The sequence below is a fragment of the Saccoglossus kowalevskii genome, chromosome 22 (genome assembly GCF_978046115.1).
Source record: "Saccoglossus kowalevskii chromosome 22, keSacKowa6.1, whole genome shotgun sequence".
NCBI classification, from domain to species: Eukaryota; Metazoa; Hemichordata; class Enteropneusta; family Harrimaniidae; genus Saccoglossus; species Saccoglossus kowalevskii.
Window position 1 is genome coordinate 13023922 of NC_140662.1, and position 14589 is coordinate 13038510.

Here is a 14589-nt window from a genome sequence, read left to right on the forward strand (position 1 = left end):
TTGCAGGCATGTCTGTGATACAGGTGTGGACACATACATGTATGCATGCAGGCCCAGGTTAAATTACAATGCCACGTTTTTCAACTTGAAATGGGATAATTGTCTAACCTCAAATACTTTGTATTGAATAACTTCTTAGCAATCAGCTGGAGGGTTTTCACCATGGGCGTCAGGTGTTTCATTTCAGCAACTGTCTTCATCATAGAGACCTGTAAACATGAAAATAACAAAAAAAACATATATTATATTATATATTAATATGATAATGAAATTTTGCATAAGGTGCTGGCTTTAGGACTGCAGTAAAAGTCACTGTGACTCCCTACGACCACAATGAAAGTCACTGTGACTCCCTAGGACCACAATGAAAGTCACTGTGACTCCCTAGGACCACAATGAAAGTCACTGTGACTCCCTTGGACTGCAGCAAAAGTCATTGTGACTCCCTAGGATCACTTGGACTGCAGTGAGAATCACTGTAACCCCCTAGGACCCTAAGCGAGAGTCATTGTGACTCCATAGGACCACGGTGGAAGTCAATGTGACTCTCTAGGACCACACTGAATGTCACTGTGACTCATTGTCTCAAGGTCCCCAAAGAAATGTTCACTGCACAAAATTTCATGATTATCAAAAGATTGTGGATTTTGTGAAAATTTGTCACTCACAATAGTTTAAAGTATTTAAATTAAAGCAAGGCAGCCATCACTCTCTTTCAGATTTTAGTTTAATTTAAATTGTATGCATGTTTTATGCATCCCCTTGAAACCTTGAATGACTGCCCTTTAAAACTACCATATATAAATGAATTCAAAGAGAAATACACGGATGTTAGCATCAAATTGGCTGATGAGGCAAATCAACAGCATATGTATAGCCTAGAATTTATGCACTTTTAGCTAGACGCCTAGGCACACTGGTTAGTAAACATGATCTTATAGCCATCTTTAATTTGATTGGATCATTAAAAACGATGTCAACATAGGCAGTGTCAATCGAGCATCTAGCTGGCAAATGAATAGAGTTTCTTTGCTTTTCTTGGTTCCAGTTATGTGAACCTATATAATTTATGTGACATATTTGCATAGTAATTTGCATAATTATTGATACAGTAGTAATCTCAAAAACCTTGGAAAACGAGTAAAATTGAGAACATACAACTCAGATTATTAACATACAAGTCATTTCAACTGAATTTACCTGGGTCATTCCATTAAAGAGTTCATTGACCTGGCCCATTGAAGTCAAGGAACTACCAGCACACAGCAATGCATAGTGATGACCGTTGTCAGCGACTGAATTAGCGAGATCGGCAGCCTCCATCTGGATTAGTGTTCGTAGCCTCTTCTTATCACTTAAATGGGCTCTGTGGATTGACAATAAAAATAGCATTTCACAGTTTAATATAATTTCCACTAATATTCTTTTTAAATTAATAAATTATTCTTATTTAATTATGATAATAATTATTAATTGTGACATGGAACATTGATGGATGCACGATAAAATTTTGACATTTTGGGTTTTTTGTTTGGAGTTTATTTTTTAAATATTTTTACTGAATCACCCCATCAGTGAAAAAAAATTCAAAGTGAAAATAAAGTATAGTAATGAAAAATGTTTATCTAGCGGGGAGAAATAATAAATTGATATGTTTACAAATTATAAAACACTGTCAAATATGGCTTTTAAAACATTAGTAATTCTTCTGTCAAATGATGAGATGAAATCAAATAAATCATGACAGACTGTCTCACCTGTTGAATATTTCCGTCCAGAGATAAAACATTGGTTTCAAGTTTTGATCCAGGCAGTGAGAAGAAAATATAACTCCCTGCAAGAGACATTGACATGTTCGTTAATTACACTTTTAGGGTATATCAGAAGTACTGTATTTATCTGAAAGATGAAGAGTTGTTTCGGAAACCACCAGGGCAATGTTTTGGCATTTCCTCTCAGAATTGTACATAAAAGCAACTGTTTCCACATCCAAGTTTACTGTAACATGACAAAGCTCTCAGTTGTGTAATTTTGAATTTATGATTACATTTGAATTACTATAACAACAAACTTACATTATACTGTGAAATACTTTATTTTAGCTGGAATTAATTTTCGCTGAAAAAGCATTTGGTTTTTTTTGTATGCAATTTACTTTCACTGTTTTTTGATGAGTTGAATAGGAAAAAAAGTATATTCACTGGATTTCATTTTCACTGAAGCATTCCTTCAGCGAAAATAAATTCCAAGCGGAAATAAAGTAATTTATAGTATATTTTTTTGAAAAACAAGAGTATCGGTATCTAGTTTTCCGTAACTTGGATATCACAGCAATATTTATAAGCAGATTTGATAATTTTCTACAAAGCTCTATTGAACTGCACAGTCATTATGTGTGCACACAATTCTTGCTGAACCAGTTGATGCTGCTCTTGAAAAAACAATTTTTTTTAACTATTATTTTCAGCGGCACCAAAAAATCACCCCAGTACTTTTACATCGCTTATGGGCGACCTTTTGCAGATGTTTCAGATAAATGTGGTAACGTTTTGTAATGTACAATATATATGGATCATACCATACAATATGCAATGTTGTACGTGAATCAATACTGTTTGACTCAGGAATGCCATATTACTCAAGTTAGGTCGGTATATGTCTTAAGACCCAGCCCCCTCTTTTTTTTTAGAGGTGTAGTCAAGCAATTATAAGAGATTGCACACTTTTGTCCAAGAAGGCATTTCTTCAAATTCAATATTCAACTTCTTGTGTTGGGCAAGAGTTCAGCTTCTTCAGCTTATGGAGCCCATAATGTGATTATGCAAAAATTATATTTATCAATGAATATTCAACTGAATGTGATGTATGTAGGACAAAAAATCTTGAGCCAATTACTCATTACATACTAATGAATATTCATAAAATTGCCATAGCAACCTTACCTCATCATGAATATTCATATGGCTAGGATGTAATGATGTGTGTAAGCCAACACCCAGTCCACCTGTTTTCAATTCTTCTTCATGTGCAAGATTGTGATGACTCATGACCCCAGCACCAATCCTTGAAAGAAAAAAATATGTACGATAACTGAGCAAGTCAATAAACTAGATACTGTAAACTATTTAATCTTTTGAGCTAAGAATTTTCATGAAAGAAATTAATGCTGTTTACAGTATTTTAATTATGCGCGAGATGAATTTTATCAAAATATTGAAAATATAATGTCATTGAAAATCATCAACAAAACAAGCCTAATTATAATAATTTTTGTATCAAGAGCATAATCAGTATATTTTGATTTAAATTTCAACTAAACATTGTTTATCTGAATACAAATCAAATGCTATGTCTCCATGCGATGATCAATCATCCACATGCATACTGACAATGAGGACAAGACACCTACATGAATTTTCGCGGATGGATAGATGTGCTCTGGATGGTGACATTTATTTTGTACACAAGTTGAGTGAATTTTGTCTATAATCTTATATTTACATCCTATTTTGTGAAATTTTAAGGAAAAACAAAAGTGCACACAACGCAGATACCGTACAATCTGTATTAGAAGCTGCATCCCTGATAGAAGTCTCACCTATTCTTTTTGAACAATTGAGAACTGAAACTTCACTATTTCTCATATGTGTAGATGCTCTAATAGAAACCGCATTCCTTCTGTTGCATTGTACCATTTTAATAGAAACCGCAGCTTCTAATACAGATTTTACAAGTAATAGCAATTAGTTCCTGTGCATAACATCACATGAAACCCTTCAGGACATTTGCAATATTTTGTCAAACCAATCAGCATGCATATAATACAACTCACTTGGTGATGACTCGACAGAAGAGCGGAACGTAGGGTACAAGCTCTCTGGGTAATTTATGCATATTTGATACTGCCCTGAAGTATGTCACGCCATTGGTCGGCTGCTCACACAGCTGAATTGGAGCAGATTCTGAATAAAATAAACAAAATAACATATTAGCATCTGTTGTTGTTATGTCACAAATTTTCACCAGACTTGTGCAAATCTAAGGTTCAAAATAAAGACATAAATTTTAGTATCTGATATAGTCCTGGTGTCAAAAATAGAACATATTAATGTTAAGAAACTAGTAGATTCGCAATGAGTGGCTTCTGCGGTGAGTGGCAGAAACTTGTCTTTTCATCAGAGTCGAGAATCTAATGTCGTATGTGTCATTAACAACCGGTGTTAATCTGGGAATACCATGTACAATTAAAATGATACAAAGTGTATGAGATATGAAATTATATGCATAAATGATACACACTAATGAGAAAACGCCTTTCACGTTAAGTGTTAAATCAATGACGACGCAAATTAATTTAGTAATTTGATTTTCCCTCAAAGACGTAATCTGTCACTTGATGAATCAAAATTTTCATTTGCACTCTTTTTCGAGGGGGGTGGGAGTGCTCGGGTAAGCGCCCACCCCTACAAAATCGTGATTTTCTGAGTTGAGGCCCCTGGGCGCTAACACGGTCGAGTACGGTATTTAAGAAAATATTTGTTTACAATTTTATAAACTGGCATGCAAATTCACATAATTTTGTTTACTTTGATGTGTGCATGTGTACTATGATTGCATATTTTAATACATACACACTCAAAATATTTATCATATAACCTGGACAAAAAAAGCATTATTTTTCCATGCCATGAGACATATTTTAGTATACATCCTAATACATCCTAGCTAGTTTCCAGTGCACCCCTCATATTACTCGACAATAGGCTACAAATATTTTGTAAGCTATACCAGCTGATTTGATCTTGGACACTCTGGTTGGAGCTCATTGTCGGTGCTCCAACTTTATTTTGAGCTTCTGCTGTAAATAATTTCCCAAGCTCAAGTTGAAGCTCAGGTTGGAGCTCATTGTCGGTGCTCCAACTTTGTTTTGAGCTTCTGCTGTAAAGAATTTCCCAAGCTCAAGTTGAAGCTCAGGGTGGAGCTCCAATCCAATGCACAAATTCAGTTTTGGAATTTTTGTGGTCCAAAGGAATTCTGTTTGCAGTGATAACCACCATATTCCATACATACTGTAAAAAGACTAATTTTCACAGGGTTTAAATTTCACTGATTTACCATTTCAGGCACATTCAGTGGGTTTTAAATTCACGGTTTCGTCATTTAGATAATGTGTTCTATGCTAAATTTTACATATTCACTGGATTTTAATTAAGCGCATTTTCCAGTCAGCAAAATAAGCTAAATTAAAACCCAGTGAATAATTACCCCCTTTACAGTACTTTAAAACTCTTATATTAAAATACTGTAACATACCGGTATGCTGCTAGTAATTCTCACAAGATGAAGATTTGGTCAAGTTTTCACAAAATTTACTACGATTCCAAATTTTTAGAGCCCTAGTGTAATTTTCACAACTTTAACTGACTTGCAAAATTAGTTCACAACATCTTATGTTACCAGTCCAACAAACAGGTACATCTATCGCAATCTCATCAATTTTACATTTTCTCAACCAAATTGAATGCATTATAATGAAACTTACCCAAAGTTGAATGTTCCACGTGTGTTCGTTTCATTTCAGGCTCAATGTCGCTGATTTCAAGTGACGGGAGACAAGATAAATCTTGACTAGTACTCTGTAGTTTTGATAGCTCAATGCCTAGCAACAGTAGAAACAGACAATAATAATGATGATGACATAAGATCGCTGATTTCAAGTGACGAGAGACAAGACAAATCTTCACTCGTATTCTGTAGTTCTGATAGCTCAAGGCAAGATGCACAGAAGAATTTAAAGCCCTGGTCTGTCTTCCCAGGGATCACAGTAGAGTCTACAAAAATATGACATTCACCAGTAATTAAATATGCAAGACGACGATACAAATTTTGAATCAATTAAACCTGTTCAGTATCAGAATGACCATTTATGTGTATATTAAAGGGAGGTGGTCGTCGCGCAGCACATGTGCGACATTTGTGTTGATAAACATTAATTTTCTCACAATCCAATGCGCTCTTCTAATGCAAATCACAAGTATGAGGTTTGACCTGGGCAGGACTTGCACTAATTACCGCCGGTGACTCCTTCGATACTTTCCAATCACCAAAAATACCTAAGTAAAGCTCAGTTTGTACTCGTTGATCTGCAAAGTCGTCATCTTTGTTTATATGAGACCCATATATCTTGTGCATGCGTGGTGCAACGACTACTGCCCTTTAAGGTCGCCATACATAGTCTTTGTTAAGTTTAAAAGAGATCAGTTAAAGCACACCCGATAAATGACTCCAGGCAGACAGACAATTCGTATTAATGTTCCATAAAAAATGAAATGTAAAGACTAATGTGAGATATTCCATAAAGTATATGTACATTTGTTGAATGTCATTAATTATGCAAATTGTATGCAAATTATTAAAACAAGTCATTAAAACAAATAAAAATGTCATTTTTTCTTGTTTTCCCATACAAGATGGACATCAAAAATGGCAAACAATGAAGGGGACATGCAAATCCAGAAAAGTACAAACGTAAATATACAGATGAAAAATGTCACAAAAACATTGTTGTCATGGTATTTTACGCACAATGTATATGTTACATGGGACCCACATCAAACATTAAAATTCAAATAATGATAATTTCCTACCATTATTGTAAATATCTGTCATCTGTTCGTTGCCAAGGCTCCCCAACATTTTTCCTAACATTTTCTTCTCCTCTTTACTTTTCTTCTGCTCATATTCTTCATCAGGGCTCATTGTCAGAGTTAATTTATGCAAATTGTCTTTGAAATATTCACGAACTTTTTCTTTCAAGAAGTTTGGATTTTTCTCCAGGATTCTTTTGAATTTTTCCACATTTTGATTGACTTGAAGTTGATTGATCGGATCAGCTCCATGATTCCAACTTGGCATTAACGACTGTAACAAGGAACAATTAAGTTTATTTACCTAATGAGTACAACATCGTCAAAGATTGGAAAATATTTAATATAATATTTTTTCTATTAGAAAAGAGTGAGCTACCGGTAATAGTTTGTTTTTCATTTTAAACTATTTTATATCATTTAATGCAGTATACATTGATAGAATTATTATTATTATTATTATTATTATTAATGAGGACAACTTGCCCAGACGATACACACCACCCCCCCCCCCCACCCCACCCCCCCCACTGTTCTGGCACTTTTTCAATAATTCAACTTTTCATCACTGCAACTGAACCAAATCCTTGGTAAAAATATTATTTTTCAGAACAGGCAGTTTTAGTTCATTCCTTAGCTACCAATTAGTGAAATAAATCTCTAACATATAAACTCAGTTCACATTAAACAAATCATACAAAAACACAGTCAGCACTTACCGAAATTAAACCAAGTCCAAACTGCGTGGTTTGATGTTTTAAACCAAGTTCTATCTTATGAAGAATGGCTTGAATCCTCTCATCAGCAAATCCCTCTCTGGACATGAATAGATTTAAATATGATTATGAAATAAAAATATTTCTCAGCATATTGCTGCTTCATATTCCTAAAATATTACTTTCAGTAGTCATGGTTCCTCTGATGAAACTTATTTAAAAAAATACATGATACATAGCCAGCCAATCATATCTCATGATACAGGTCATGTGATTTACTTACTCAATGACTTTGTCAAATGTCTCTTCAATAATTTGCTTCACTTTCTCTACATCTTCTTCTGCAATGCCCTTCAGACCGACAGTGAATGTAGTATCTCGAGTTGAGTTGTCATACCTGCAACAAAAATATTAAATGTTTATATTTTATTACCGGTATATTTTTCTGAGAAACAGATGAAAAACTTGACCTGTCAAAATTAGACTCTGCAAAATTTATTGAATATTAACAAATAAATGTTTTATACAGTATTCTGGATCTGCTATCTGATTGGTTTGTATTTGGCCTCTTACTGAATCAGTATCACTGTGAGAACTGTTCACTGTGATTGCGGGCATGTGATCAATTGATCAAAACAGGGAAACAAATTATTATTTCCAAAAATATGATAGTATAGCATTTCATAAAGCTGCGTGAATATGAAGAATCACAACTAAAAACATTTTTGTTTTGCTAATTTTTTGTTTTGTTTATGTGGAGAAATGGGGTATGATCGCTGTTATTGCTAGTCTGTTGAAATGTACTGTAGAATACTTTATTTTCGCTTGGAATTTATTTTCGCTATTTTCGCTGAAGGGATGATTCCGTGAAAATAAAACCCAGCAAATATACTTTTTTTCCTATATTTCACATTAAACTCATAAAAAATCAGTAAAAGTAAATTCCATACAAAATGCCCAAAAAGCCTTTTCAGCGAAAATTAATTCCAGCGAAGTATTCCACAGTACTAGAATTGTTGTTGATTTTGTCATGTGCCACGCCCATCTATGCACTTTGTTGGAGAGTGTTCTAGCCTTGGAATTTGAATATAAAATATAAAACACACACTACATGACAGGTAAATTCTGACCCCTGAAACTGTATTTAGAATGCCAGTTTCCACAAATAAAATCCCAAATCCACATGGAAATCAATATGTGATGATTATAACGAAAATCGGAATATTACGTTTTCAGAATTATTATTTTTTTTAAAAAAGCCTCTTCATCATCCCTCACAATAGTAGTATAAACTGAGGAAAGACATTGGGAGATTTAGAAATTTACACATAGCAATGTGACATAAAACAGCTATTTTGTAGCGTATTTCTTGTGCGAGCATATCGCTAGGTGATATTATCTTCCGCCAAATATGCTTTTTTTCCCAGAGAGGTCTTACATGTATATCCGCTACCTAATATCCTTATTTTCCATTTATAATCTCTATATAATGAAATGACACGGTTCAATTATCAAGCATACAGGTAAACATGTCTCTAAAACTGATTGAAACAAAAAGGTAATTATCTACAACTTGCAGATTAGTGTAAAACTCACCCTACAACCGGTGAATAATCGGCACCAATATTAGCGTCTATCAGTGCTTGATAGAATGGTGATGTGGGTCCCGCTGTCAGCAATGACCCAAATATACTGGCTGTAAATGAATTGAATGTATCTGTAACACTAGAAAAGAAAAGAAAATTATTGAATATATTCCTTAAATTGAATGTCAGTCAAGGTTTGTCATTTTAGCCACCAAGCGCACCTCAAAACTCAGTAAGACACAACTAGACTAGACTAGACTATGCATAACTTGACTACTTCACCAGACCAGCCCTAGACTATCTAGACTAGACTACACATAATTAGACATGACACAACTAGACTAGACTAGACTAGACTAGACTAGACTAGACTACATGTATGTCAAACCTTCTAATGTTTAGTCATTCACATATTCACTTTCGCTTCGGTATCACCAAATGTTTATAGTTTTCAAAGCTACAACATGCTACAATATAATATACAAAATTATTACATAATACTTACTCTCCAAGCAGAAAGCTGACTGACAATGTTGTCTGTTTGTTGGGATCAGCAGTCATATGCTCCACAGCACAGTGGACATGCTTTTCTTTCTGTAATTAGAAAACTTTATGATATACTTTCCAATCTATTAATTGGACCATAATCAATTATGTTCAATTATTAGATAGGTAGGTAGTAGGTTTTAGTCGTTGTTTTAATCCTTTGAACATCAATAATGAATTTTATATCATGAACTAAAAACGTGTGGTTTGCAAGATACAGTATTCGTTAGATGAAAAATCTGAACGACTAATATGCAGGGATTGTTATTGTAAGTACCAAAATAATTGATACATGTGTGTATTAGATAATTCCATTGTGCCATTGAACGAATACTCAGAGCAGTGGTATGAAAAAAAACCATTTTCACATCATGATGAAACATTATCCTACGTATTTAGTATTAAACAACAATATCAAAAATTACATGTTCTCATCCATATTGAATCTTTAACAACCATAAACACACAACAACTTTCTAAACTAATTTGCTGAAAATATAAATATTCAATGTGATGTACACTTACTGGTTGCTTCCATCGTTTCTCTTTAGGAACTTGTGTATCAGGCTCAATTCGACTAAATCTTGTTAGAGCTTGGTTATTAATTAATTCTAAATGACGCTCCATTTCAATATCACCATAAGTATAAAATCTAATGAAATTGATACGAAATACATTTCAAATTAGTGTCAAGATTTGTTGCATTGTGGGAAAAAGTTGACATTTCGACAATTTTTAGAGGATTGCTTCGATAAGCACCCACTCCTAAAACATACTTTTTTTTGAGTTGAGGACATGGGGTGTTAACACAGTCAAATATGATTATAAAGCAAATATGGTACATGCAGTAATTATCTTTGAATGCCACAATTTTTTTTATCAAAATTTAGTTTTTTCTATAATATGATAATTAAATTAAGAACTGAATAAACATATTTAAGACCCCTTGATCACAATTTAAAAAAAAAAAAAATTATACAAAGATAAAATTATGTGCGTTTATTTTGTGAAAGGTGACAATAACGGACTATGGTGAAATAAACTACTGGTACATGATTAGAAATGTACCATAATAGGTGATTTTTCGTTCAACTGCAATATCACGTGAGTTGCGTGAAAGACGCAAGCTGAATGTCTGCCACAAATATCGAACGATTTGATTTTGAACTCAAATTTATTTATTTCGTAGCTCACATGAAAAGGCAGATCTTAGACAGGGGAATATTGCGTTTGAACAGCACATTATTAAGCATGTCGAATCCCATGCCACTACGATGCTATGACCTTTGTTTGACCTCTTTTTACGTTCGATTTCACGCATAACGCAGGATCTCGTAGTGAACGGAAAATGGTCTATTCTCTCACCTAGAGTTGCTTGGATGGTAATGTGTTGCATGGAATTCTTTCAGCTTTTCCCAGGTCAACTCAGGAATATTGAGTGGTTCACCTCCACTGTTCATGGAGTATGTGTGACTCGGCAGGATGTTATTTTGTAAATGTAAGGAAAACAGCTGATCTGGATTTGTCTGCAAAGAGAAATATCACAACAAAATGGAACTAACACTGGAACTCTTTTAAAACATCACCGCCTGATGCTGTTCTTTCCCATTCATTTCAGCTATACTTTTTTACAGTTTTTCAACATAAGAAGTGTTAAAATGCTTGCTGCTTGCTATTATTTATGGAGTGAAACCATAATAATGAGGGAAGAAAAAAGATGACATACAATTTTCAATTCAGCTAAGCTCAAACCAACCTGATTAAAATCTGATGTAACTGATTAAACTTATTTTTATTTTATATTTTATTACTTTTGTTATTAATGCCTTATTATTTTACTTTGATTTTGTGTTTTATATTCTGCCCTTGTTTGCTTTCACAATTACCAAAACTTCAAAAAATAAATACTAGATCAAAACAAAATAAAATAAATATACAAAAAAAAGAATAAAAACTAAAATCTTATTTTAATCAGATTGAGCTCAAACCAACTTTCAATTTGTTAAATGAATCTGAAAAATTAATGTCATTATTTATAATGTTATGCTCTCTTTGTCTGACAAGTTGCTGCATAAGTCAGTAATTGCATACAATTAGGAAAAACAATACAGACAAATTCTTTATTTTCACTTGGAATTCATTTCCGCTATTTTCACTGACAGGGATGATTATAAAATCCAGCAAATATACTTGTTTTTGTCTGTTTTACATGCAATCAGTGAAAACAAATTCTATACAAAACACCCAAAATGTTTTTTTAGCGAAAATTAATTCCAGCTAAAATAAAGTATTTTACAGTATTGAATCTTACCAAAGCACCTTTCATTTCATTGAAGACCACACCTTTAAATATAACTGGTGATGTGGGATCTGTCACGTCTTCATGTTCCAACCTCCAGCCTTCTTGACTGTAGAAATAGAAACACAGCACGGAAATATCCACACCATTAAATTACAAGCCATGCATGGCACAGTCCCCGTTAGTTATCAAATTTAAGATATATAGTTTTGTTTATAGTAATATAGCTGGAATATAACCATGTCAGGAATGTGATTTTTTTAACATTAAAATGATTGACAAATCGTGTGAAATTAAACTTTTATGTACAGAGAAACACATATTTATGCTTTGGTTGACAGCACTTCTCAAAGAAAAAAAAAAGACGACCTGCAAAACTTTATACAATTGTCAGACATGCAGCGAATAGTATGCTTTTGTAATATATGCAGTTTCAGTGGCTTTGCTTTCTGAGAAAAAAATTCTGGCTCTGCACCTGAAAAAAACAAAAAAAAACATTTAGTCAAAAGTAAGCAGAGGTTGTAGCATATGTGCTCCCATTAGCTGTTAAATTTAATTAAAAAAGATATTTGTGTCCCGTCTTTTCAGTACGAAAACATATTACTTAATATATTTATACCAGCCAGAAAGAAATTGCATTAGGAATATAAATGGACAACAATTGATGCATGTCTAGCAATATACTGTTTGAAAGGCTGCAAGATGTAATGAGTAGCAACCAATCACTACTCGAGTCGGACTGGCTGGGAAACTGCACAATACATACAAAAATGTATGCAAATGATATATGAGCAGCTCCACCAAATTACCATAAAGCATTTAAATATGACAGTTCAGCGATCTCATAGTGAAAGCAACACGGAAGACCAGATTTACCGATGTTTTAGTGCGATCTTTTGGCTTCGTTTCTTATGGGAAAAAAGGCATGATTTTTTTTTTAATCGGGCCGATTTAGAAAAATAAATAAACGTACCGCCCCAAATAAAAATGTACCAGGTGGAATTTTTCTGTGGAAAAGATAAACGTACCGGTACGTTTATATTGGGACATTTACCGTTGTGGGCAAGCTCTCCTGAGGAGCAACAAATGTTTAACTTCGCCTATTGCGTGATCAGTGAGTGGATTACGTAAATAAACCAACACTTTCAATGAGTACATGCCAACCCAACTAAATTTGTTTATGGCTGTTTATGAACAGCGAGAACGCATCTCATAGAACAATAGCTGTGGAAATCATAAACAAATGTAAATTGCGGAAATCAAGCATGGTGATAGTGATTTTGAGCGAGGCAGAGACTGGCAAGCGTCTCAGAGCAGCATTGCGCCGACACCACCACGACGTTTGAATCCCGGTGAGAGCACTGCAAACCTCTTAAATCACAAGGTAAACTTTCAATTTACACAATACATAATCAGTTCCTACAATAATAAAAAGGCAGTTTTTCTGGCGAAACTCTCGCCAGGTTAGCAATAGTTTCTCACGATCACCAAACCCGAGACACAAATGATAATACAAAGTGTATAAATACCATAACAAGCACAGTTTCTTACCTTTGAAATTGACGAGACACTTTTTGTCCATATAAGCGTTGCGCAAATAAAGATACAATTCCGGGATACAATATCCTCACAAAAATGACTGTGATTTCCACCGAGACGAGAACTGCGTAAGCATCATCAAAACTCGGATTAAACTCGGGTAATTTCGGGAAAAGTCGGATTTTCCAGCAGTTTTGAAGGAAAAATGTTAAAATACAAAGAAAAACACAGTGAAACTTTGAAGAATCGAAAAAATAACTTGATGTGCATAATAGCACCATCAATTTGTGTCTCTGTACCAACTCTGAACTGATCGCAGATCCGGCGGGAGCTAAAAATGACAACCATTCGGCCATTTTGAATAGGATCATCAAACCAATATATCTGTTTATCTATGACATGATGTATAATGAATATTTAAAATTTGAACATAATCAGTGAAAACAAGTCAGACATATGGCACGAGAACCACATTCATTAAAACAAAATGGCCACCAGTCGACCATTTTGAATCTAATCTGAAAAAGAAAGTTATTTGCATCAAGGTCCCGTAATGTCTAATGTTTATACCAAGTTTGAACAAAATCCATCTGTAAACAGCCGAGAAATGCTTGACTTTTAGGATTTGTTAGCGCAAAAATGGCCGCCATTCCGCCATCTTGAATCAGATCGTAAAACAAAATGATGTGCATCAAGGTCCTATAATGTCCAACGTATATACAAGGTTTGAACAAAATCCATCTGTAAACAGCCGGGAAATGCTTGATTTTTATGATCGGCCATCTTGAATCAGATCGTGAAACATATTGACATGCATATGTATAATATCATGTATAATGTTATGTGTGATGTTTGATTGTGATTGGTCCAGGCATTTCTAAGATACAGGTCCGGACGCACGCACGCACGGACACACGCACGCACGGACACACAGAGGTCAAAACATAAGTCCCCGTTTTCGAACTACGACCGAACGGGGACTAAAAATGATCTTATTTTATTATTATAAGAGGGTAGGATTTTGAGGGAGGTGAACCAAATTGCACAAAATATGCGTATAAAATACATATGTATTATGGGATGGTGGGGTGAAATATTTGTCATGGTGTAAGATCAAAGAAATTAACTGCAATTGGGAATAAGATAAACCTCCTCGCCCAATTACCAAATAGATAACCCCCTAAGTCAGACTAGACTATATAGGGTTTTAATGTGTCTTGAAATACAACATCAAATAAATATACAGCCTAGAAATA

General features: G+C 34.1%; 1 protein-coding gene across 1 annotated transcript in view; it reads right to left on the reverse strand.

The window, feature by feature from the left end:
* LOC102802937 (presequence protease, mitochondrial-like) overlaps nt 1-11993 on the reverse strand; it is a 28347-nt gene extending 16354 nt beyond the window's left edge. The window contains exons 1-14 of the mRNA XM_085496039.1: nt 11807-11993; nt 10861-11021; nt 10021-10147; nt 9455-9543; nt 8960-9088; nt 7647-7760; nt 7367-7463; nt 6648-6921; nt 5543-5659; nt 3833-3962; nt 2943-3063; nt 1758-1834; nt 1201-1366; nt 109-209 (exon numbers count right to left, since the gene is read on the reverse strand). Coding sequence (XP_085352165.1) covers nt 109-209; nt 1201-1366; nt 1758-1834; nt 2943-3063; nt 3833-3962; nt 5543-5659; nt 6648-6921; nt 7367-7463; nt 7647-7760; nt 8960-9088; nt 9455-9543; nt 10021-10147; nt 10861-11021; nt 11807-11821 — 1718 coding nt within the window. The 5' untranslated portion in view covers nt 11822-11993. The remainder of the gene's footprint in view (nt 1-108; nt 210-1200; nt 1367-1757; nt 1835-2942; nt 3064-3832; nt 3963-5542; nt 5660-6647; nt 6922-7366; nt 7464-7646; nt 7761-8959; nt 9089-9454; nt 9544-10020; nt 10148-10860; nt 11022-11806) is intronic.
* Nucleotides 11994-14589: the final 2596 nt, after the last annotated feature.